Here is a 23239-nt window from a genome sequence, read left to right as displayed (position 1 = left end):
TTACAGACCCCCAAGCACATCAGGCTCCCCCGAACCCCGTACCTTTGCCCCACCATTCCCTCTCTCTGCAGTCTCTTCTCTCCTTTGCCATGTGGCTACTTCCTAACTCATTCTTCAAGCTCAGAATAGGCATGATTCCCCTGGAAGGGCTGGAGTGGAGGCCTCCTCTGCTCCCACCACCCCTCTGTCCCAGCCCTTCCCACACTGGAGTGCAAAGGTCTGGTTATGACTCAGTCTCCCCCACTGGCCTATTTCTTTTAGCTGCACATATTCTTTCCTTAAGCAAATATTGATTGTAGTTCCTGCTATAGAAAATGGCACAGAATAAACAATGTGTAACTCTGCTGAGTGGTCACCACTGGTGGGCGTGGGCAAAGTGCTTTATATATGTACCCCGTGGGGTTCTCCCACAGCCCTGTGAGGCAGGGACAGTTATCCCCAATTTATAGATGAGGAAACTGAGGCTTGGAGAGGTTAAGTCATGTGGCTAGCAAATGGGCAAGAATCGGAAGCTGCATCTGTCTGACTCTGGGCATTTTATTGTTGTACAGCACTGATCCAAGGACGTGAGCCATGCTGAGCATAAGTCTCTTTAGGTCACTGCTGTCACCCTGGAAGGAACGGGCGGTCTCTGGCCTACCCTTGCTGTTTGATTTCTGTTGAGTTTTTAATGAGATAGTTCATTTTCTTTCAAGGTATTTAAACGATGAATTTTGTACGGAGTTCGTCACTGTTCATATCTGTCGACTATTTGCTCCTCTTGGTAATCCTGGGAGAGGCAGGGTATTGTCTTTTTTCTTTTAAAGGTGTGACTTTTATTAAATTCTTAAAAGTTATGTATCATAAAATTCACTGTTTGGGGAGGGGATGGTTCTTTAGGCTTTCACACTCACACTTCCTGCATGAAGAAAGGGAATCCTGGAGAGCTAGGTCCTCAGGTTCTTTCTAAATTGCATCTGATTATGGGGTGTCATGGATTCTACAGGGTGAACGTGTTTAAAAACGTGACAGAAGTGTGTTTGCTGGAGCGAATGCTGGACAGGAAGTCAGGAAACCTTGGGTCTAACCTCCACGCCTGTTGGTTGTGTGAATTTGAGAGTTCAGCTCATCTCCAGCCCCATTTCCATCTGAGGTTGACTAGACCTCACATTCCACAAGAACCACTCAGCACAACCAGGCGTGGAGAGCGTCACTGTCGTAAATCACATTTCCTAAGGTGTCTTCTGAGGAGGAGTCCCTTTGTCAAATGTCTCGCAAAATGAAGGGTCTAAATTTGGAAGAGATCAAACTCAGTTCCCCTCTTGAATATTCACATTACACATCAGCAGAGTAAAGGATCTGGGAATTCCTGACATAAAAACGATCTTTGCTTCTGTTTAACCCAGAATTTTCTAAACTCACTACACCTGGGAATCTCCTTTGGGCTCAGCCTCTAACAAAACCCCTCTGGGCTAGAGTTCCAAAGAACACGGTTTTGAAAGTGCCAGTTAAAAGGCAAACACAGTACTAACTGTAAGGAAGAAAAGAAAAAAGTCACATCAGCTCTTGCCTTCTGGTGGGCTTATTTTTTAGAAACATGCTGGCCCCTGAGAACAGAAAGAGCCGGGACCCCGGTGGTAGCTGCCCACAGTATCTGCTGGTAGTTGGTAGGGAGGGGGCGTGGATTTGAACGTCTGATTCTGGGAAGGGCAGAGCAAGGCGGGGCTGATCTTCTGGCGTGCAGCGCATTAAATACCACCTTTCAGGACTAGCCTGAAAAGCCCTCTATTAAATGTGACAAGGCAGAAGGCTGCCTGTGGGAGGCCATGTTCCAGAAGCCAAGCACCAGCTGCCGATGAATCACAGTTTCCTGCTTTCTGGTGTCCGGGGAAACCTGCACACCAGCGTGTCTCTGCTTCTGGATATGCAGGGCCCATGCCTCTTTCCCTAGGTCCTGGCTTCAGTCTTACGGCTAAGAGGGAGGTTGTCGGCCCTGGGAGTGACTGAGCTTGAAGCCCCTTCCTCCAGAGACCCCTCTCCTCGAGAACAGGACATACTTCTGTTGCTTGGCTCGCGGCTCATAGTTCTTTGTCTTACGGCTGTGATGCCTTTTCTCTCCATCTTCACCCATTCATCCTTCAAGAATCAGTTCAGGCATCCATCCATCCATCCATCCATCCATCCATCCATCCATCCTGCCAGGCTGTGTCCAAAGTATCAGAGATGCAACAACGAAGAAAATAGATGAAATCTCTGCCCCCATGGAGCTAAGTCTCTTAAGAAACTGCAGGGGCAACTCTAGGTGGTACCATCCATCCACAGCAACGTGTCTATGATTGGCCCCCTGTGAGTTGTGCCTGACACAGCCAGTGGGGTAACACACCACAGCTCTGATGTCAGTGGGACAAGTCACATTTTTAAACAAACATGTAAATAGAGACTATGTCAGATATACTATATTAAGTACCATGTAAACATAAAGTGGGTAAGAGGTGAGGGGTCTGCAGGCAGGGCAGCGGTGTAAGGTGTTCCAAACAGGGCAGCCAAGGGGAGGGCTGTCAGGTAAGTGACACTGAGCACAGACCTGAATCAAATGAGAGAGTGAATTTTGCCTACATAGTAGGATTCCAGGTTAAATAGGCTCTGGCTGACCTGGCTTTCACTCTGGGGGAAAATATACCGCGACAAGAACCCACTGGAGGGCTCTGCGCAGCAGGCTGCGTGCTCTGTGTCTGCTCAGCAAGCCTCGCCTGACTCCTGAGTTTGGGTGAAGCCCTCCTTTTCCAGGCTTGCGCAGCATCCTCTGCCTTCCTCTCGTGGTCAATGCTTTGGGACCACCGGCACGGATCTGAGGCACATTCTGTGATAGAGGGTTCCTAAGAGTGTCCCGGCGGGATCGAGCCCCAGTTGCTAACAGTGTTAGCCAGATCAGTGCCTGCCTCCCTCACTCCGCTTCGTGGAGTAACCTCCCAGAATCACTGCTTGCCTCTAAATCCTTGTCTCAGGCTCTGCCTCCAGGACCCATGCAAGACACTCCTTCTGAGGTTGGCTACCCTGAATCGTTGCTGTCTGTTTCCTGTCTGTCTTCCTGACCAAAGGGTGGGGCTTAAGGGCAGAAGCTGTGTTTTATCCATCACCCCATCTCCAGCTAGGAGATAATACAAATAGTCAATATGCACGTGGCAAAAAAAATTCTCAGCCTCCAAGAAATGCAAATTAACAAATATTAATGATAACCAAGGGTGTTTTGGTGGTCTTGGGATGGCAAACTGGGGAGGTACTTTTGGAAGGCAATCTGGTCATATTTATCAAGGGCTGAACGCAAGGTTTATACTGTTTGACTCAGTTGTTACATTTCTGAGAATTTAGCCTAACAGTACAAATTCAGGGAAAAGCTTTGTGCATAAAGATGTTCATTATAGCAATATGTATCATTGTGAAACATTGAAAAGAACAATGGGGGAAATTAACCATCTATTGTGCATCCACAAAATGGAATATTTTGCAGCCACTTAAAAACTATGGTTATGGTAAAATGCAAAAAGGACACAATCGTGTTTTCTTTTTAGCTCCTAGAACTTGCTACCTCCCTTGCTGCCTCTGGGACCTGGCACACCATTTCTCTGCCCAGACACCCAGCACTCACCGTACTGGCCTTCTCCCCCACCCTTTGTTTCGTTCAGCTTATCTAGAATTATTTTCTCGATCTGAGCTTGCCTCACCTGACCTTTAATAAGGTTGGCAGCCCTTTTACTTTGTGGCCATGGTGGGCACCCTATACTTCTCCCCTTTTGGAACCCCACCTGCTCCCAGGATTTGTTAAACTTCTGTCTCTCCCTCATCAGCTCCACGAGAGCTCATTCTGCCCTGGCTCATCAGGGCCTGGCCCCGGGCTTGGAGCCGAGGCAATCGGCTGGTATCTAATGGGTGCATGGGTGAGTGAATGGCTGTGTGTGCTAGAATGACAAGTATGGAAAATAGAGGGAAATTGGAGAAAAACATTGGAGAAAAAAATTGGAGAAAAAACAAAAAAAAGAACATTGATTGGAGTTTTTCTGGGGGAGTTGCATTTATTTTTTTGATCATTTCACTGTCTCTTAAAATGTCTCTAAATTGAGTTTTATTATATTCAACAGTTAGAGATTATGGACTAAAGTATTTATAGGTGAAATTATATGATATTTGGGATTTGCTTTATAATACCTCAGCGAAAACAAAGCCAAAGTGTTTGGAGGGGAAAGAGGTGAAAGGAGAATGGTGAAGTATTTAAAGAATCTGGGTGAAGGTTCACAGGGGGCTTTTTAATACCATTACTTTAGAAAAGAGTTGAAAATTTTTATGTTAAAAGTTAGAAAGAAAAAAAACATTTCCTGGCTCTTCTCTAATGACATTTACTACTTTGCTTGGCTTTTCAGAGTGACCGACTCCTCATCAAGGGTGGACGAATCATCAACGATGACCAGTCCTTCTATGCTGATGTCTACCTGGAAGATGGACTCATAAAGTGGGTTGACCAAACAGACCTTTTAAGAAGCCCGTCTCCCTAGGCTGCCTGGCCCTTAGAGGGACTGGAAAGCTGGTGTTCTGCCCCAGAATGAATGTGCCAGCTCTTGTGACTCTCAGGGATGGAGAGATGTGGGGAGGTGCAAACCATGGCTGTAGAAGGGGCTCGTGTTTGTTGAGCGCCCCGTGACCGCACCAGGCTCCCTGCCACGGCGCTCACGCAGGCCACGATGCCCACAGAGGCTGTGAAGTACACACGCTGGACCCTCTTCTGTTCTTGGGAGGGGGGGCCATGGGGTTAAGTGGCTGTCCCACGTTGCAGAATGAGTTAGGGTCAAGGCCTCGAATCCAACCTAGCTCATCTGACTGATTCACAGCTCTTTTTTCTCCCTGCCCAGAATTTCTGGAATTGGGTGGAGGGGGCTGGGAGAGAAGGAGTCATGTTTAGCCCCCAGGCAGAGCCTTGGCATTTAAAGGGAAGACATGCCTTGGGACTGGAGCTCTCCTTTGCCTCCTCCCCATTGGCTGCCCCTTCAGCCTTGCTAGGACCTCCCAAGTGTGTTAGTCTGTCTGGGCTGCCATAACACAATACCCCAGATGGCATGGCCTACACAACAGAAATTTATTTCTCCCAGTTCTGGAGGCTGAAGGCCAGGATCAAGGTGGCAGCAGGATGGTTCCTCCTGAGGCCTCTCTCCCTGGCTTGCAGACAGCCGTCTTCTTGCTGTGTGCTCACGTGGCCTTTGCTCTGTGCGTGTTCCTCCGGTTTCTCTTCCTCTTAAAAGGACGTCAGCCCTATTGCATTAGGACCCCCGACCTAGCAGCCTCATTTTAACTTAATTACCTGTTTAAATACCTTATTTCCAAGCACAGTCACATTCGGAGGTATTGGGGCTTCAGTATGTGGATTTGGGGGACACAAATCAGTCCATAACACCAGACAGTGGTTTTTACGTGGTTTCCACATTTTACCATCTGCTGCTCGGCCTCTTCTTCTGGAGTCTGGGAGAGTAGAGTCCGAGACCATCTCAGGATCCAGTTTGGGCAGCTGGCACTGGAAGGAAAGGCAGAGGGGGTGGGGTCTGTTGGTGGGCCCATCCTGGGGCCATGTATGCGCTGATGATGATGGTGATGATGGTGAGGAGGGGAGAGAAGGAGGCTGTGGGTTGTCATGATCATTAAGAGACCATCTGTGCAAAGACCCTGTGAAGAGTAGGTGCTCAGGGCAGCATTGAGCCCTCCCCTGCCTCCCTCTGCCTGCCCCCACCCCTAGTCCTGGATGGATCTGACCATTTCTGGGCCAACTCAGGCCTCACCTCCTCCAGTTCATTCCCGCCGCTGCCCAGCTCACTCTTGCCAGCCCCACTGAAAACTTGATGTTTGCAGAACTTGCCAAGCGCTCTCGCCTGGGAACAACCTTGCACCCATAAATTCTCTGCCTGAAATGCCTTGCTCCTCCCCCCATTCTCATTTCATGCCCCTGCCCCGCAACTGCTGTTTGTCCTATGGGCCCAGCTTGTGTGGCTCCTCCTCCAGGAAGCCTTCCGGAGCCCAGGCTCTTCCTCTGTACTGGCTACCGCTCCCCCTGTGCTGGCCGCCTCTCCCCCCTGGTTGTGCATTTGCCCCTGACGAGGGGTCTTGCCTTATTGCCTCCCAGCCAGGGACCTGGCACGATGCCAAGGATGGATGGGACCCTGGAGTGTTGAAGTGAGTGTAACATACAAACACTGACACATCAGATGGTGGGGACCTCGACCTCAGCCAGGGTACAGCCTGGAACCAGAAAGGAGATAAAGGCAGGGGGTGGGGTGGGGTGTGGTGAGATGCATGATAAAGTGAGGTTTCTAAGTCACCACTGCTTAGATAAGGCACAACCAGTCGGCACCGAGTTCCCCACTTATGCGGGGCCTCTGGAGTCCTGGGGACAAAGAGACGCGGAGAACCCTGTCATGGGACCACCATTCCCTGCAGCGACACAGAGTTGGAGGTTGGAAGGCTGTGTGAACACCTGGAGACTTAGGACTTAGGCCACCCAGGGTATTCAGGAAATAGGCAGTTTCCGTAAATTCAGTATTTGTCCGCTCCTCTTAGTGGGAGACGCCTTTTACTTTTAACCGTGTTGCTCAAAAGCTTTCTAAGCACTGGGGCTGCTTTTCCTGCCTTATTAAGCAGAGCGAGTGTCTGTGCCTGAATGTCTTGCAGGGTCTTCAGATGGTCACGTGGGGCACGGGTCCCCGCTGACTGAGAAGGAGGTGTGGAAGGGGGGAGAGCCTGAGGAACCGCTTGGCATGAGGAGGCTCGGTTATTTCCCTTCACTTTGATTAAACCCCAAGAATCCTTTCATTTTGCGGCCATTTGCCAAGTTTTACTAAAAGCTGTTCAGCCGGGTTTGTGCAGAATCCGTTATGATTCATCGAGGGCTCCATCCAATTGGCTAAGCATTGGAGAATCAGATGCTGATGGCGCAGGACTTTTTTCTGAGTGATGGTGAGGGTGACGTTGGGGTAAGGGCAGGGGTCTGCTTCTCCGGCTTCCTTCCTCTCTTCCCTTTCCTTCCGTGCACACTGCCGCTGAGAACCATTCGGGGAATCTTCCTCCTAATTCATGGGGGGCGGGGTTCCATTTAGTTTACTCCCAGTTCGGGGAGAATCTGCTGCTTCTGCAGAAGGGAAGCAGGGAGACAGCCGAGCTTGGTGGGCAGAGCCTGATACTAGACTTGGGGACAATGGGCTTGAATCCAGATCCAGCGCTGACTTGCTGCGTGGCCTTCGATAAGTCACCGCCCCGCCCCGGCTTCCGTTTTCCTCTTTTGCGGAATGTGAATACTTCCTCCCCCACAGGTTGTTGGCAGGGGATTAGAGAGGGTTTGTTAACAGGCGATGATCTGCCTGCTAAGAACGGCCCTGAGCCGTAGAACTTTTGGCACCGCAGTGTGGCGGCTGAGTCACAGACCGGGATCGGATTGGGCTGTGCCGAGTGTCTGCGCATGCGCATTCTCATTGGGCTGAGCCCGTTCCTTTGCCAGTGCTACGCATTCTGAACATCACCCCGTCTTCTTTAGAAGCTAGTGTGAGCGCAAGTGAGACCGTCGGTGAAGGGCTTATTAGAAGAGAATCCTATAGTTGGTGCTCAATAGCGGTTCACTGCTCTTGGTGTAAAGCTTGGGGGTGACTTCTCTGAACCCCATTCCCTTCAGCTCCTGGCACATGGCCATGAGCTTGGAGATGGACGGTGAGAAGATTGGACCAGGCAGGATTCTGTACATGACGATGGGAATTACGGAGGGAGTGGGGTGGCGATTAGAAGCAGCAGCGGCCGCAGTTGTAGTGCTGGTGGAATTGGCAGAAATGCTGACATTTCCTGGGGCTCGCCATGGCCCTGGCACTGCGCTTGGACTAGACCAGTTTCTGGTTTCAGGGTAGACAGTGTGCGATGCTCCAGTTCTGTGGAAGAGCCCCAGGTAGAGCCCCGTCACTTCTGTGCCCCGACGTGCCTGGACCAGCCGGCCCAGGAGTCCAGAAAAGCAAGGAGCTTTCGCACCTGCGAGTGGATTCTGTTTGGGGCCTGACATTGCGGTCACTGAAGGAATATTTTCCTATGTCTTCATTACTGGTGTTTTTAGGTAACTTAGAAAAACCAATATTGGGGCCACATCCCAAGAGTTTAGAACAACTGGATTTCTTTTTTAAATAAAAATTGCTCATGGTCAGATGTAGTGCTGTCAGCCGGGCACTGACCGTGGAGCTATTGAATCTGTCCTGGTCTGGCTCAGCCTCCCTCACCCCACCCTGGTGAGGGATACGTCACCTGACTCTGGTTCCAACACATAAGACACAGTGGACACCGCAGGGGCAAGGCTTTGAAATTCCCAGGCTCTTCTTCCTCGTTTCCCAGCTTTTGGAATTTGCCCTCCTTCTAGAGGAAGTTTCCAGGCACCAAGCACGTGGGGAAACAAAAGTGTTGGTCAGCCTGCCTAGGAGAGCTCTGCCACCCGCCGTGTGATTTCCTCGTGGCAGGTTTTACGGGGGCTTAAGAAGCTTTCCCGAGGCTGGTGCTCGTGACTGTTGCAAATGAGAACCCAGGTTGCCTGTCAGTATCAGTTTGCGGGGGCTGACATAACAAAGTCCACAGACTCGGAGGTTTAAACAACAGATACTTGTTTCTCACAGTTCTGAAGGCTGGATGTCTGAGGTCAGGGTGTGGGCAGGTTGGTTTCTTCTGAGGCCTCTCTCCTTGGCTTACAGACGGCCGTCTTCTCCCTGTGTCCTCACATGGTCCTCTCTCTGCATGTCTGTGTCCTAATCTCCTCTCCTCATAAAGACACCAGTCAGATTGGGTCAGGGTCCACCCTAGCAGCCTCGTTTTAAGGTAATGACCACTTTAAAGGCCTTCTCTCCAAATTCAGTCACATTGTGAAGGGCTAGGGGGTTAGGACTTCAAAATATAGACTTTGGGGCATCACAGTTCACTTCATGGCCCTGTCTCTGAAGACTTGCAGAGCTAAGGGGACTTTTCACTGCTTTCCCCCCATCGCTCACCTCTGTGTCCCCAAAGCAGTTGCCAAAAGTGTGTGAAGTGCTCTGGAGTGTCGGGCTGTTCAGAGAACCCGATGCTGGTCTCACTGCTGTTGGATTCAGCTCTGCCACTGCCTCCCCCTGGAAGCCCTCCCAGATAACCAGGCTGGTGAAATGGCCCACCTTGCGCTCCCCACACCCTGTATGAACTGGATTGTAACCATCTGCTTTACATGCCTTTCCTCCTCGTTAGGCTGTGAGCCCCTGGAGGGCAGGGACCCTGCCTGAGTTATCTCTGTTCACCCAGTGGCCTGCGTAGGACCTGCCTCAGAAATGTTTATCTAATGGAACTGAAGCTGCACGGTTGACAGCCATTTTGTTTTTCTTTTAAGAACCAAAGTCCGTCTCTGTTGTTTGTGCCCAGGCAAATAGGAGAGAACTTAATTGTTCCCGGTGGAGTGAAGACCATTGAGGCCAATGGGCGGATGGTTATTCCCGGAGGTATCGATGTCAACACGTACCTGCAGAAGCCCTCCCAGGGGATGACGGCCGCTGATGACTTCTTCCAAGGGACCAAGGCAGCACTGGCAGGAGGGACCACGATGATCAGTGAGTCGTACCCCTGCCTTAGGGCATAGGCTGTGACAGCTCTAATGCATCCTCAGCATCTTGAGTAACACCAGGCACTTTGCTCAGGGTACCTGGTGTGCAGGTGGCTAAAGTTTTGGAACCAGTGATGTAGATGTTGTTATGACAGATGGGGCTGTAAGGGCTCAGAGAAGTGAGATAAGTTGCTGAAGGTTACGCAGCTGGGAAGTGGTTGTGTTAGACAGTGTTGCTGCCGTAATGCTATGATAATGCTGCATAACAAACAGTCCGCAAACTTCAAGCAAACACTTGTTTTTCTTATTCAAGGGTCCACAGGAATAGGAGCAGGACTGGTGTGGGTCTGCTTTAGGCTGTGGGTTGGCTTTGGGGTGGGGGTACCATGGCTCTCCCATTCTGGAACCAATGATCAACTCAACCGTGCTCTTCTCCAAGTGGAAGGCAGAAGTGCAGGCAGTGTCTGGCAGAAACTTGCTCCTCCTCTTACCACCTCATTTCTTCACCTACACACTGTGACTTCAGCCCTCTGTTCTGTTGGCCAAAGCAAATCACACGGCCAAGCGCAAAGTCCCTGAAATTGCATTCTGTCCACAGTGAACCATGGTGAGGGTGGGAAGGGAAAGAATTGTGGACAAATAACGCCATCTACCACAGTGGTCTGTCTGGCTTGCTGGACTCTTCCTCTACTGCCCTTTGCAGCCAGATTGTTGTATTTTTTTTTTAATCCAACAGAGCTTTTGTTTGGATTCCATTTTAATAAGCAATTTTGATTAAATAGGCAGCAGTGTATTTGAAATGTTCTTTCAATAGTTAGACTCCACATCTAGGTGGCTTGTCCCTGAGCTGGTCCCAACCCTGCCCATCTCTCCCCATCTAAGAGTTCCTCGGGAGGTGCACGCTGGCTGGAGTTGGCCACTGTGAGCAGAGCTCATGTATCAGAGTTCCCGTCCCCCTGAGCCAGGAGGGTATGGCCCAGCTCAAGCACCGTTCTGATCCCTTTTCCAAAAAGCAGCCCTGTGTCTGCTGGTTAGGAACATGGGAGGAGCCCAGATTTGGGACTTGGATCCTAGCTGCCAGGGTTTGCACTGGTCACGGCCACTCAGCAGCTGCACCACTGGGCAGTATTAAGCCTCTGTGAGCCTCAGCTTCCTCGTCAGTAACATGGACTTTGTAATGTGCCCCCCAGCCCATACATGTGTCTCCTTAACACAGTGCATGGCATATGGTGGTAAGTGCTTTGGGAACAGGAGCTGGGATATTCTGAGAGCTGGAGATGGAAGCTCCAGGCTCAGGGGGCCTGTGTGAGGTAGAGGACAGAGCCCTGGATGAAGAATCGGGATCCCTGGAGTTCCCCTTGGCTCTTTTCCCATCACCAGCTGTGAAACCCCTGGGGGACCCCTCCACCAACCCCATGGGCCTCATCTTCCCCATCTACACAAGAGTGGTTTTCAAAGTATGTTTCATGGAGCACCAAGAGCCTATGAAGTCACCGTGAGAACCACAGTTAGGAGGTGTGGGGGGTGGCAGGGAGGTTCTGAGTCCCCACCCCATTTCTTCATTTAACAGATATTTATTGAGGGTTGCTCTGCACCAGGCACTGTGCTAGGTGGTGGGGAAGAGAAGGAACAAAGCAGCCATGATGCTTATTCTCCAGGGCCTCGCAGTCCATGGGGAGTCACTAACCACCCACACAAATGACTATCCGCGGATTAGTTCTACAGAAGAAAGGGGCACAGTGCTTTGAGCTGTGCTCGGGGAGGCTTCCCTGAAGAAGTGGCATTTGTGCATCGATCTGAAGGATGAGTGGGAGTTAACTGGGTGAAGAGGGTGTAGGGGAGCAGAGCTCCAGGAAGAGGGAACAGCACATGCAAAGGCCCTGTGGTGGGGGAACACATCTTGTGTTTAAGAAATTGAAAGAAGGCCTAGGAGGCAAAGGTGCGGAGATTGAGGGCTGGAGTCCTGTGAGATACGGCTGGGAGGAGAGGATGGTACTGGGCCTTGATGGCCAAGGTCAGGATTTTGGTCTTTTTCATATGGGTGATGAGCGGCCATTGAGGGATGTTAAGCAAGGGAGTGATGTGATCTGTTTTAAAGAGACCTGAATAGAGTGGCCTAGGTTGAATATGACTAGACCAGTGGGAGGTGGTTGCAGTCGTTCAGCTGAGAGTTGAGGGTGGCTTGGACTAGGAGTGTGACCAGGAGGTGGCCAGATGTGGACAGCTCCGGTGACATATCAGAGGGAAATCAGCAGTGGTGATGGATCCGCAATGGAGGTGCATGAGGGAAGCGAAGGGTCAAGAGTAACCCCTTGGCTTCTAGCTTTTGGAATGGTGAGGCGGTATCCTTACCATTATGGGGCGGGGGTGGGGGACCAGCTTTGCCAGTGGGGTCGGGGAGGGGACGATGTGGCATGAGGTCCTGGACGTTCTCATCTTGAGGAGCTCTTGAGTCATCCTAGTGGAGAGTTCAGAATGCTGTGGCTGAGAGGGGGGGATACATTTGAATGAGCAGCCACGTAGAAAGAAAGTTCTAGGGCCAAGTCATAAGGAGTTTGATCACTTAATGGTCAAGCAGAGGAGGAAGAGTCTTCAAGGAAAAAATGGCCACAGAAGTGGGACAAAAAGCCAGAAAGCCGTTGCCATGGAAGCCAGGGAGGAGCGAGTTTAAAGAAGGAGGGAATGATTCACTGGTTTCTGAGAGGTCAAGTAGAGTGAGGACTGGAAGGTCGAATTAGCAAAGGCTGATGCTCTCGGTGGGTGGAGGAGTGAGCGGGAGTGGGGGGCAGAGACTGCTCTTTACAGACGTCTGGCCGTGAAGGGTGGATGTTAAAAAAAGGGTGGGAGCTAGAGGGATGTGCGAAGGCCAGTGAGGTTTAAAAGACAGTTGTCTCCCCTTTGATCTGCTTTACATTTAAGACTTTATTGGAAAAGGGGATGATGAAGTTCATATTCTTTTAGGTCCTTTTCGCCTTGGCGTTCTGTGCCCACGAAGGCAGCATGGAGTAGCGGGAAAGGGTCCAGACTCTGCAGCTGACAGGACTCTGGGAATCTTCTCCGTACTGCTTACTAGTTGTGTGACCCTGGACAAGTTTTTCACCCTCTTTGAGCCTAAGTTTCCTCATCTGTCAGATGGGGATATTTTTATTCTCTTCATAGGGTAGTTGCGAGGATTTAATGAGATAATTTATATAAAGCCCTTGTGGCGGTATCTGACACATCAGAAACATTCAATAAACAGTCATGATAACGATGGTGGTGGTGACGACGAGGAGGAGGATGAAATGACGGTAACAGTGGTGGGGACAGTGGTGGTAATGAAGACTAAAGATGGTGGTGACCATGTCACTGCTGATGGCTATGATAATGATGGTGACAGCGATGGCAGTACTGATGTTGATGATGGTGGGAATGATGATGAAAAGGATGGTGATGACGAGGATGCTCATCTTGATGATGTAAGTGGTGGTGGTGATGATGATGGTCACGGTGATGGTGGTGATGGGGGGGATAGGGAAGGTCACGACGATTACGCTAACATTGGAGATAATGATGGTGATGACGGCAGTGAAGAGGCTACCACTGGGTTGACTTGGGTCCTCAGCATCTTGGAATGTGACACATATGTTTCTGTCCCAGTTGACCATGTTGTCCCTGAACCTGGGTCCAGCCTGCTGACCTCCTTCGAGAAATGGCATGAAGCGGCGGACACTAAATCCTGCTGCGACTACTCCCTGCACGTGGACATCACCAGCTGGCACGACGGTGTTAGGGAAGAGCTCGAGGTGCTGGTGCAGGACAAAGGTCAGTTAAAGCCCCAGAATGGGGGCACAGTTCTGGAATCCCCGTTCTGTTTGTGGGTCTGATTTGTGGAGTTAGAATCCCTTTATCTGCATCTGCTACGAGCCCAACTGTGAGCTGTGCCCTGCCCCATAAACAGTGGAAAAATTGGACCCTCCTTAAGGAGTCTGTCTTCCTCTCCTTCAGGCCGTTTGGAGGTTCCCCCTGTTTATAGAAGAGAGCCCGATTTCCTTAGCCTGGCACACAAGGCCCCCACTGATCTAGCCTCACTTTTCTTTCTCTGCCATGAACTCATCTGGGCGCTTATTATCCTGGACGCCATCCCCGGAAACCTGCTGCTCCACTGGGCCTTTGCTGTTGCAGTCCCCACACCCGCTACCAGGGATGCCCTTTCTTCTACTCTGCTTCCCAGCTCAACTATCCCAGTTTCCCCAATCAGAACTTCAGAACTGCTTCATCCCTTGAATATCCATAGGTTACTTGGGCCTCTTTGGGGTCCCCTTTTCCATTATTTTTGGATTACGGGACACTGGTGGTCTGTCTGGCTCTTCTGTTAAACCCTGAGCTTACGAGGGAGGGGATTATGTCTGTGCATCTCTGTATCCCACCCTCTCTCCCCTCTGTGTGAGCTCAAACCAGATATCTCTGCACAGTGTGGGTACTTTACTGTGTGCCTTACACCAGATGGAGGTGAATTGAACTGAACACCCACAGAAACACAGAGCAAGAGAACAGAATAAACCAGGCGTGAGGGGTCCCTCGGAAAGAGGCCGTTCTGAGGCTCTCTGAGGAAGCACCATCAAATGAATGAGATGCTTCAAGGAGACATGGGGGGTGTTTTCAAGTTTTTAAATATATATACTGTGTTTTCTCATAAAAGTATCATCGCCCAAATAAAAAAAAAGTCAGAAAATCAAGAGAAGGAAAAAGTTTTTCCCTCTGGTCTTACCCCCCAGTTGCCACTTACCATTAATATTAAGGATTATTGCTTTCTGTTCCCCATCTATTTAGACAGTTTTCTCCATATATAGTTATACGATAGCAGTTATTTGGAATCCGTTTTTCACCTAACGTTTTATGAGTAATCATTACTCTTCATTAATTACTTTTTAATGGCTCGTAATACACAATGTAATGGTTAATTTGTGTAGCTATTTCCTTTTTATTGGGCATTTAGGTTTTCTGTTTGTTTTACTGTAAATCGTGTTTGGTGAACATCTTTGTAATGCCATCCAGAGATGGCATTACGGGGTCAAGGTTTTAACATTTTTCAAAATCATGACACTTACCGCCAAATAGCTTTCCCCAGAAATGCACCCACTTGCATGCCTACAGCCCATGTCTCTCACTCCGTGCATGTTTGCACCATTGGGTGTTATTACTTGTATGAAATCCTTGCTAATTTGATGAATAAAAGTCAGTCTGCCATTGAACATTGCAGTTCTTTAACTGCTAATTACCTTAAACATTTTGCATACATTTTTCCTTTGTGTGAATGTCCGATTGTGTTCCTTACCCATTTACCAGTTTGGGTCTCGTAAGTCTGAGCTTCTTTATCCAGATGGTTTTATCCCTTCATTGAAGTTGCTGTGAATCACACTCTTGTTTTGTACAGAATCATAGTCCAGGTTGTAGAAAGATCCCAGCAGTTGTGCTGCCTGAATCCGAATCCTGCCCTCACACTTCTTGGCCTTGTGACACTGGGCAAGTCACCAAGCTGACCTCTCTGAGGCTCGCCCACTGACTCCCCATACATAGTGTCAGAGCTCTGGTACCAGGCGTGAGACTCCTGGTCTGAACTCGGTGTTAATTCTCCAGTCGAAAGAAGGAAACAACCCATATGTCCATTAAAGGATGATTGGATAAACAAAATGCGGTCCATCCTTACAGTGGAATGTCATTCAGCTTTGAAAAGGAAGGAAATTCTGACACCTGCTACGACACGGATGAACCTTGAGAACATTACGTCAAGTGAAATAAGCCAGTCACAGAAAAGACAAATGCTGTACGACTGTGCTCATGTGAGATGCCTAGAATTGTCCAGTTCATAGAGCGACACAGAGTAGAATGGTGGTTGCCAGGGGCTGGGGGAGGGGCAACATGGAATTAGTGTTTAATGGGGACAGAGTTTCAGTTTTGCCAAGGTGAAGCGTTCTGGAGATGGAAGCACAACAATGTGAACGTACTGAATGCCACTGCACTTGCAAATGGCTCCGATGGTAAATTTCATGTGAGGTATATTTTACCACAACTAATGAAAAGCAGCAGTTATTTCTTTGCTCACAGCTCTGTGGAAAGGCACTTTGGTTTGGGCTCAGCTGGGCGGTTCTGCTCACCGTGGCTCACTCATGCCTTGCGCCCCAACTGGGAGGATGGGGCAGGTGCGACTGCTCTCTACACCCTCCCTTCCCCAGCAGGCTCTCGTGGGCTTCTTCCCTTGGTGGCTCCGCAAGGGTGAGTGGAGCTGCAGGCCCTCTGAGGCCCAGGCTTGGAATGTGTCCACTGATACTTCCGCTTCGTTCTGCTGGGCAGAGCCAGTCTCGAGAGCAGCCCACACTCAAGGAGTGAGGAAATAGGTTCTACCTCTTGAGAAGGGTCACTGCAAATGTTTTGTGAAACTGTAAACTATTATCAGCCAGTTTAGTCTCTGCCTCCTACTTCTACATGAAATTATCTTATTTGTTTGTTTGTTCATTGCTTATTTCCGCTAGAATGTAGACAGGGATCCTTCCTACCTTGTTCACAGCTGTATCTCTAGCTTCTAGAACGGTGCTTGTACATAGTAAGTACTCAGTGAATATTTGATGAGTGAGAAAATAAATATTCCATGAAAAAGGACTTCTGGGGTCTCATAAGTGTTGGAAATGCTCCCTGTTTATTCTATTCTTGAATATTCTTTTATTTACTTTTTAACGTCTTTATTGGAGTATAATTGCTTTACAATGGTGTGTTAGTTTCTGCTGTATCACAAGGTGAATCAGCTATACGTATACATATAGCCCCATATCTCCTCCCTCTTGCGTATCCCTCCCTCCCACCCTCCCTACCCTACCCCTCTAGGTCGTCACAAAGCACCGAGCTGATCTCCCTGTGCTATGCGGCTGCTTCCCACTAGCTATCTATTTTACATTTGGTAGTGTATATCTGTCCATGCCACTCTCTCACTTCGTCCCAGCTTACCCTTCCCCCTCCCTGTGTCCTCAAGTCCACTCTCTAGTAGGTCTAGGTCTGCATCTTTATTCCCGTTTTGCCCCTAGGTTCTTCATGACCTTTTTTTTTTTTTTTTTTTTTAGATTTCATATATATGTGTTAGCATACAGTATTTGTTTTTCTCTTTCTGACTTACTTCACTCTGTATGACAGACTCTAGGTCCATCCACCTCACTACAAATAACTCGATTCCGTTTCTTTTTATGGCTGAGTAATATTCCATTGTATATATGTTACACATCTTCTTTATCCATTCATCTGTCGATGGACACTTCGGTTGCTTCCATGTCCTGGCTATTGTAAATAGAGCTGCAATGAACATTGTGGTACTTGACTCTTTTTGAATTATGGTTTTCTCAGGGTGTATGCCCAGTAGTGGAATTGCTGGGTCGTATGGTAGTGGTACAGTACTGAGGTTTTCATCTGAATTACTTTGATTCCAAATGAGACCAAATCTTATTCTCACCTTTATTTGTTAGGCATTTAAAAAAAATTGTCTAAAAATTCTGTTTGCCTTTTTTGCTTCATTGTTTTTATTTTAAGCATTTTTTAAATATAAAACAAAACATACAGAAAACCACACAAGGAAAAAATGTGGCTTTGTGAATGATGAGATTACCCTTTCCAGGTAATAAATAGAACTTTGCCCCAAACAAAGACCCCCAACAAATGCCTCATGGCCCCCCATTGTAGCCACAACTCCTTCCTCCCCCCAAAAGTAACCACTGTCTGGTGTTTTCTCAATAAGAGGTTTTTTGGGGGTATTTTTTGTTTGTTTTTTGTTTTTTTGCGGTATGCGGACCTCTCATTGTTGTGGCCTCTCCCATTGCGGAGCACAGGCTCCGGACACACAGGCTCAGCAGCCATGGCTCATGGGCCTAGCCGCTCCGCGGCATGTGGGATCCTCCCGGACCGGGGCACGAACCTGTGTCCCCTGCATCGGCAGGCGGACTCTCAACCACTGCGCCACCAGGGAAGCCCTAAATGAGAGGTTTTTTTTAAAAAAACCTTTGTTAAATTTGTTGCAGATATGTTCACCATGTTGGTTGTTTGCTTTTTATTTTGAATTTTTAAGAAATAACTTATAGAAAGTTTCCATTTATAACAAGTCAAATCTATCATGATTTGGAGGAAAGCTTCTAATCTGAGATAGCTTTAACCCATCCACCCACCCACAAGAACCAGTTCTAGGGCATATTTATCAATTCTGCCAATTCATTATTTCTGCTTTTATTTGTATTGTTTACTTCTAATTTCTGGTGAATTTCCATTTTCTTCTTTTAAAGATTCTTATCATAGAAGCTTACTCAGTTGATGTATGCTCCCCCTCTCCTTCAAAAAATAATGAAGCATTTAAGGCTATGAATTTGCCTCTCACTATGGATTTACCTGTTTTACCCACTGATGGTTCTTCTGTGTCTGTGTATATAACTGGGTTTTTGTTTTTGTATGTAAGTATACTTGATTAAATAGAGACTGATACTTTTATGTTAATCTCTCAATATTATTTTTTCTTTTAATTTTTCTTAATCTTTTGGGAAAAGAAATTTTTGTTGCCAAGGTTTTCTAGACCAGAAACGATTTTTGGCTTGTCTTCACTGTTGCTTAGTGGAAAAGAAGTCTCAATCTCATTTAGTACTTTTGCCTGAATTTCTTCTTTTTCTTATCCAAAGGATTCCTGATTCCATCAACAAACATTAATGGCACAGCACATGTTGTGGATGTGCAAGATGAAATAATACATAAGATGTGGTCCCTGTCCTCAGCCACTTGAAGGCATATTAAGAAACAGTCCTCCCCCCACCTCCTCTGCTCCCCGCTGGCTGCACAATAAGTCCTGTCATTTCAACCTTTTTGCATCCTCCCGCTCGGAGCCTCAGCCCACCCGTCTCTTTTGCCTTCAGCATCCTCCAACTCTATTTCTCCGTTTCTCCCTGCTGTTCTGCACACCCATCCTCCTTCCAGAACTGTCCTTCTGAGACAAAGTCTGATCGAGTCATTCCCTTGGTTTAAAAGCACGTGTTCTATGAGATAGTAGTGATGGCTGTACAACATGGTGAATGCTCTAAATGCCACTGAACTGTACACTTTAAAAACGGTTATGATGGTAAATTTTGTTATGTGTATTTTACCGTAATAAAAAAAAGTGATTTTTTTTTTTTTTAAGCACATGCTCCTTTTTGCTTCAGCCACAGGACACTTTCCAGTACCCGCATCCTAATGTCTTTTTATCCTCCTTGCTGTGCATGCCATGCATACCCATCCCTCTCAGCCCAGATAATTGCCTTCCTCCGGCTCCTCCCCCTCCCCTTCTTCCTTTCCCCCCTCCTCTTCCTTCTCCTTCAGACTCAGCTGACATGTCACCTTCCCTGGAGCCCTCCTCGGACCCTCACCCGCACCCCCAGGCTGGCTTAGGTGCCCCTGCTGTGAATTCTGGTGGCACCCTTCTGTCTTGGTTGTTACCACCCTGTGCAGTGCTTATCGATTTACTGGAAAGACATGTCCTTTCCTCTTAAATGCATTTTTCTACTCTTTTTTATCTTGAAACAGGTGTCAATTCCTTCCAAGTCTACATGGCCTATAAGGATCTCTACCAAATGTCCGACAGCCAGGTAGGTCCTTGCACACCCCCCGCCTCCCTTGGGCAGGAATAGGCCTGCCTTGTCAGGCAAAGCGGCACAGGGCAGGGGAGATGTCAGAGCGGGCCAGGGAGGACTCGGTTCAAGTCCTGGTTCTGACGCTGAGCTGTCAGTCATCGCCCTTCCCTGGACCTGCATTCCTTTCTGCCTGTACGAGTGGCGTGGAGCAGGGATCCCCTGCTTGGTGGTTCCCAAACTCGGCTCATCTTCAGCCTCATCTAAAGAGCTCACTAAATATACAGACTCATATTCCATCACATATGCTCGGGGGTAAGGTTCAGGAGTCTGTACTTTCTTAAACCTCTGCAGCTGATTCTGGGGCTCAAGCGAGTTTGGGGACCATTACCTTAGCTCTGACCTGGAGGAGAGCGCTGGCTGTCCCTCCAGCCAATTGCAAGTCACGTCCTTTCTCAGTTTTCTCATCTATACGACGTGATCATCTCTGGCCCTAACAACCTCCAACAGCTGTTCTGTGGACGAGATGAGTCAAGGAAGAAGGTGGTCTAAGGAGTACAGGTGTAGGGGGTACAATTTATCAGGCACCTGGCCTTCTTAACACCACTGGGACTCTTGGTTTGGTTTTGTTATTATTGCCCTGCCCTCTGCTTGTTGAAAAGGTGGGACAGTGTGGTGGCAAAGGGCACGGCTGCTGGAGCCAGGCTGCTTGGCAGCAAGCCCTGACTTTGCTGTGCAGCCTGGGGCAGATTTCCTAACCTCTCTGTGCTTTAGGCCCTTCATGGCACTTGCCTCAGAGAAGATGTCGGAGGATTAAGTGATTTAATACAAGTAAAGCTCTAGGGCAGTGCCTGGCACACAGCAGGCATACGAGTGTTAATAAGCTGGTTTTCATTATCCCCGTGGGGTCTCACGTGCAATGGAAGAAGCACCCATGTCTTACCTTTCAAAATAGACCCTTGGAGTTACATAATATAACTTACCACGAGATGGCCTGGAAACCAAAAGGCTGAAAGTTTGTTCAGTTTCATGGAAACAATAGCATGTGTCTCTATAGTGTGATTGAAATTTTCACCTGTTTCATTCTAATGTCTGTTTCACTGAAGCCCTGGTTAGAGTCGGAGTTGAGCAGACTTTGGGTGTGGGTCCTCCAAAGTGCTTCATGCCTCCAAGTGCCTCCCCCACCTGCTGTCTACATCTGAAATCACACATCCTGGACAAGGGAGGCGTTATCTTATATGCAAGGAGGGCAAAGTTGAGATTCAGGAGTCCCTGGGGAGGGAACCTGTGGCTTTGGTCCTCAGCAGGTGCAAATGTCTGATTGCAGATCCTGTACAGGTGGGAAGAGGGCACGGGACAGTGGACAGGGCCTGGATTGGCGAAATAAGGTGATGCTTGGCAGGATACATGTTATCTGAGTATTCAAGTTATTGGAGGACTTGGTCTCTCGACCCCAATTGGTCTATAAAATGACAGGAGTTGGAATTTTTGTAAAGATGTACACATGTCCTGTGATTCGTGGTGGCTAAGGTACAGGCATAGCAGGTTTAGTTATACAATTTCAGTAAAACCGAAGACAGCTTCTCAGCTGCAGTTGTCACCGTTAACAACATCACGCTCCAGGGGAGCAAAGCCACAAAGAAAGCAAAGGCTCGCGTGGGTATAACTGTGGATATAATCACGCCTCGGTGTCACTTTTATCAGCTGTGCGCCTCTCCCCCACCCAGACTTTCTGCCCTTGGATCTGGAGGGTGTCAGGGTCAAGGGAGAATCTTTTCCAGTTCTTACTTGTTGAGCGACGCATTCCATGGATGTGGTTGGAGCATCCTGGCAGGTGGATGACTGTGTGTCAGTAGTAAGAGCAGTCTTTGCAAATGCTCGTGCTGTGATATCTTTATCTCACCCCAACCCCCCTTTATCCCTCCTTAGCTCTACGAAGCCTTCACCTTCCTTAAGGGGCTGGGAGCTGTGATCTTGGTCCACGCAGAAAATGGAGATTTGATAGCTCAGGTGAGTGGTGTGAGTTTCCACCCCTTCCGCCTCAGTCTCCTTCTCCTTGTAAAGGATACGAGAAAAGGGGGTGGAGGCATTGGTCAGCCAGGTCACCAGACAATGAAGGGTCAAGCCAAGAACCAGATGGCATGTCAGGCGCTCCAGGTGTGAGTCACGCACACACTGTCTGCAGCGTGGCCTTTGGCAGGTCATAATCGCCTCCTCCTTGCGAATCTCGATTTTCTCACCCGTACAGTGGGGGTAATATTACTGCCCTGTGAACCATGGCGGGTTTGCATGAGCAACAAATAAGGAGCTGAAAGAAAATGCTTGGAAGCTAGGGTTGCTCATCATCCTCCACGACTTGAGAGCGGGGCTAATGGACAGAGCTCAGGCCGGGAGCAGGTGTTCCAGTCTGGCCTCCTGACACTGGGCGAGGAACTCTACCCCACGAAGGCTCCCGTGCTTCATTTAGAAGCATCTGCCTTGCAGTGTGGTTGTGAGGATTAAATGATATCGTGTATGTGTCGAGCAATGTCGGACATGTAACAGGCTGTAGCCATTCAGAAGTTTTGGGTAGCGTGAGACGTGAACCCATTTTAATCATTCTGGTTACAGGGTGGATAATTTGATGGGAATAGAATAAAGTCAGCTAGGTTTTGCTCCAGCAATTCTCATAGGAAATGAAGAGAGGAGACAGAGCGGAGGTGGAAGAGGCAAGAATATGATAGGGGAGGTGCACAATCTACGGGACTCACCGATTGATTGGATGGGGGAAGAAGGAGAGGAAGTCAAGGATGGCTGCTTGGTCCCTGTGCAGGGTTGATCACGATGCCACGAATCAAGATCAGGCATATGGAAGGTTTGGATGCATCCAATGAAAGTAGTTAATGCCGTGCGTGATGCTAAGGAGCATGTACATCCTCATTTCCTAGGTAGGGAAACTGAGGCTCAGATAGTAATAACTTGCCCACTGTTATATGGGGCATCGGAGCCAGGATGTGAATACAGTTCCATCTGGTTCCAAAGCCCAGTGGAATTGCAGCATGACGGTTAAGGGCATGAGATCTGAAGCTTCACTCTTAAGGTCAGCTATTGTCTTTATTTCTTACTATTTGTGTTCTTGCAGTTTTTCTGTAAAATTGAAATTCTTTCAAATTCAAAATAAAAAAAACAACAACTCAGTACCATCACACAGCAGTGTTCTGGTCATTGGCAAGAGGTCACTAAACCCAGCCCTCACCCCAAAAGATGGGATGGTACAAAGGTATGAATGCTGGGAAATGAGGGTCACTGGGAGCCGTATCAGAGGTTGTCTGCCAGCCTCTCTTCTGGCCCCCCAGTGATTGATGACCCTCTCACATGCAAAACACATTCATTCCTTTCCAGGGTCCTCCAAACTCTCACCTCATTACACCATCAAAGACTGGAATCATCTAAGCCAGGTCTAGGTGTGGAGGAGGCTTCTTGGGTCTAGTCCCTACAATCTGTAGGTCTTTGAAGAAAATAGGCAAGTTATCTCTCCCCCGCCCCCCCCACACTCAACACACGACATATAGTGGTGGGGTGGGCATTCCTGTTGAAAAAGGGACAGTGGAAGACACCAGGAGTCATTGGTCCATAGCAGTTCTGAAATCCAGTTAGACAAGTGTTGGCAGTTCCTTGATTAGGTCTCGAAGCCTGAGAATAATTCTCCATGGCTCTTGGCTCCACCTTCTGGGCTATTGGTCCCATCCTTCCTTTTCATGAAAGGTAGCCCATGCTTGCAGCTGAGGAATTTTCTCAGCCTGCTTCCTGCACAGTAGAATTTTAGGAGTCCAACTGCCTCCATTCATTTTGTATGTCTTATCCCGTCCAGTCCAGGCTGCCGGTGTTTTGCTAAGATAATCTTCCCAAAACCTTTGTGGGCCTCCTCTGAATCTCACTGGAATTCACCCCATTAGACAAAAGATACCCACAGATTTCTTTTCAATAAGCCCTCCTCCTGGTCAGACCGCCAAGAGGTACATCCTTGAGCTTCCTAGAGGCCTTAACTTGATTGAGA

At 48.5% G+C, this 23239-nt stretch overlaps 1 protein-coding gene across 3 annotated transcripts in view; it reads left to right on the top strand.

Moving 5' to 3' along the window:
* The window catches only part of CRMP1 (collapsin response mediator protein 1), a 68470-nt gene that overhangs the window by 19184 nt on the left and 26047 nt on the right, over positions 1-23239 (top strand). For all 3 annotated transcript variants that reach the window (XM_027102815.1, XM_027102814.1, XM_027102816.1), the window contains 5 exons: positions 4395-4483; positions 9421-9605; positions 13238-13402; positions 19160-19221; positions 21133-21213. In XM_027102815.1, coding sequence (XP_026958616.1) covers positions 4395-4483; positions 9421-9605; positions 13238-13402; positions 19160-19221; positions 21133-21213 — 582 coding nt within the window. The remainder of the gene's footprint in view (positions 1-4394; positions 4484-9420; positions 9606-13237; positions 13403-19159; positions 19222-21132; positions 21214-23239) is intronic.

This window comes from Aethalodelphis obliquidens, unplaced genomic scaffold, assembly GCF_003676395.1.
Source record: "Aethalodelphis obliquidens isolate GAN/ISIS:26980383/991018 unplaced genomic scaffold, ASM367639v1 scaffold6, whole genome shotgun sequence".
Classification (NCBI taxonomy): Eukaryota; Metazoa; Chordata; class Mammalia; order Artiodactyla; family Delphinidae; genus Aethalodelphis; species Aethalodelphis obliquidens.
Note: the sequence above shows the minus strand (reverse complement) of the source record. Positions and strands in the feature narration are given on the sequence as shown.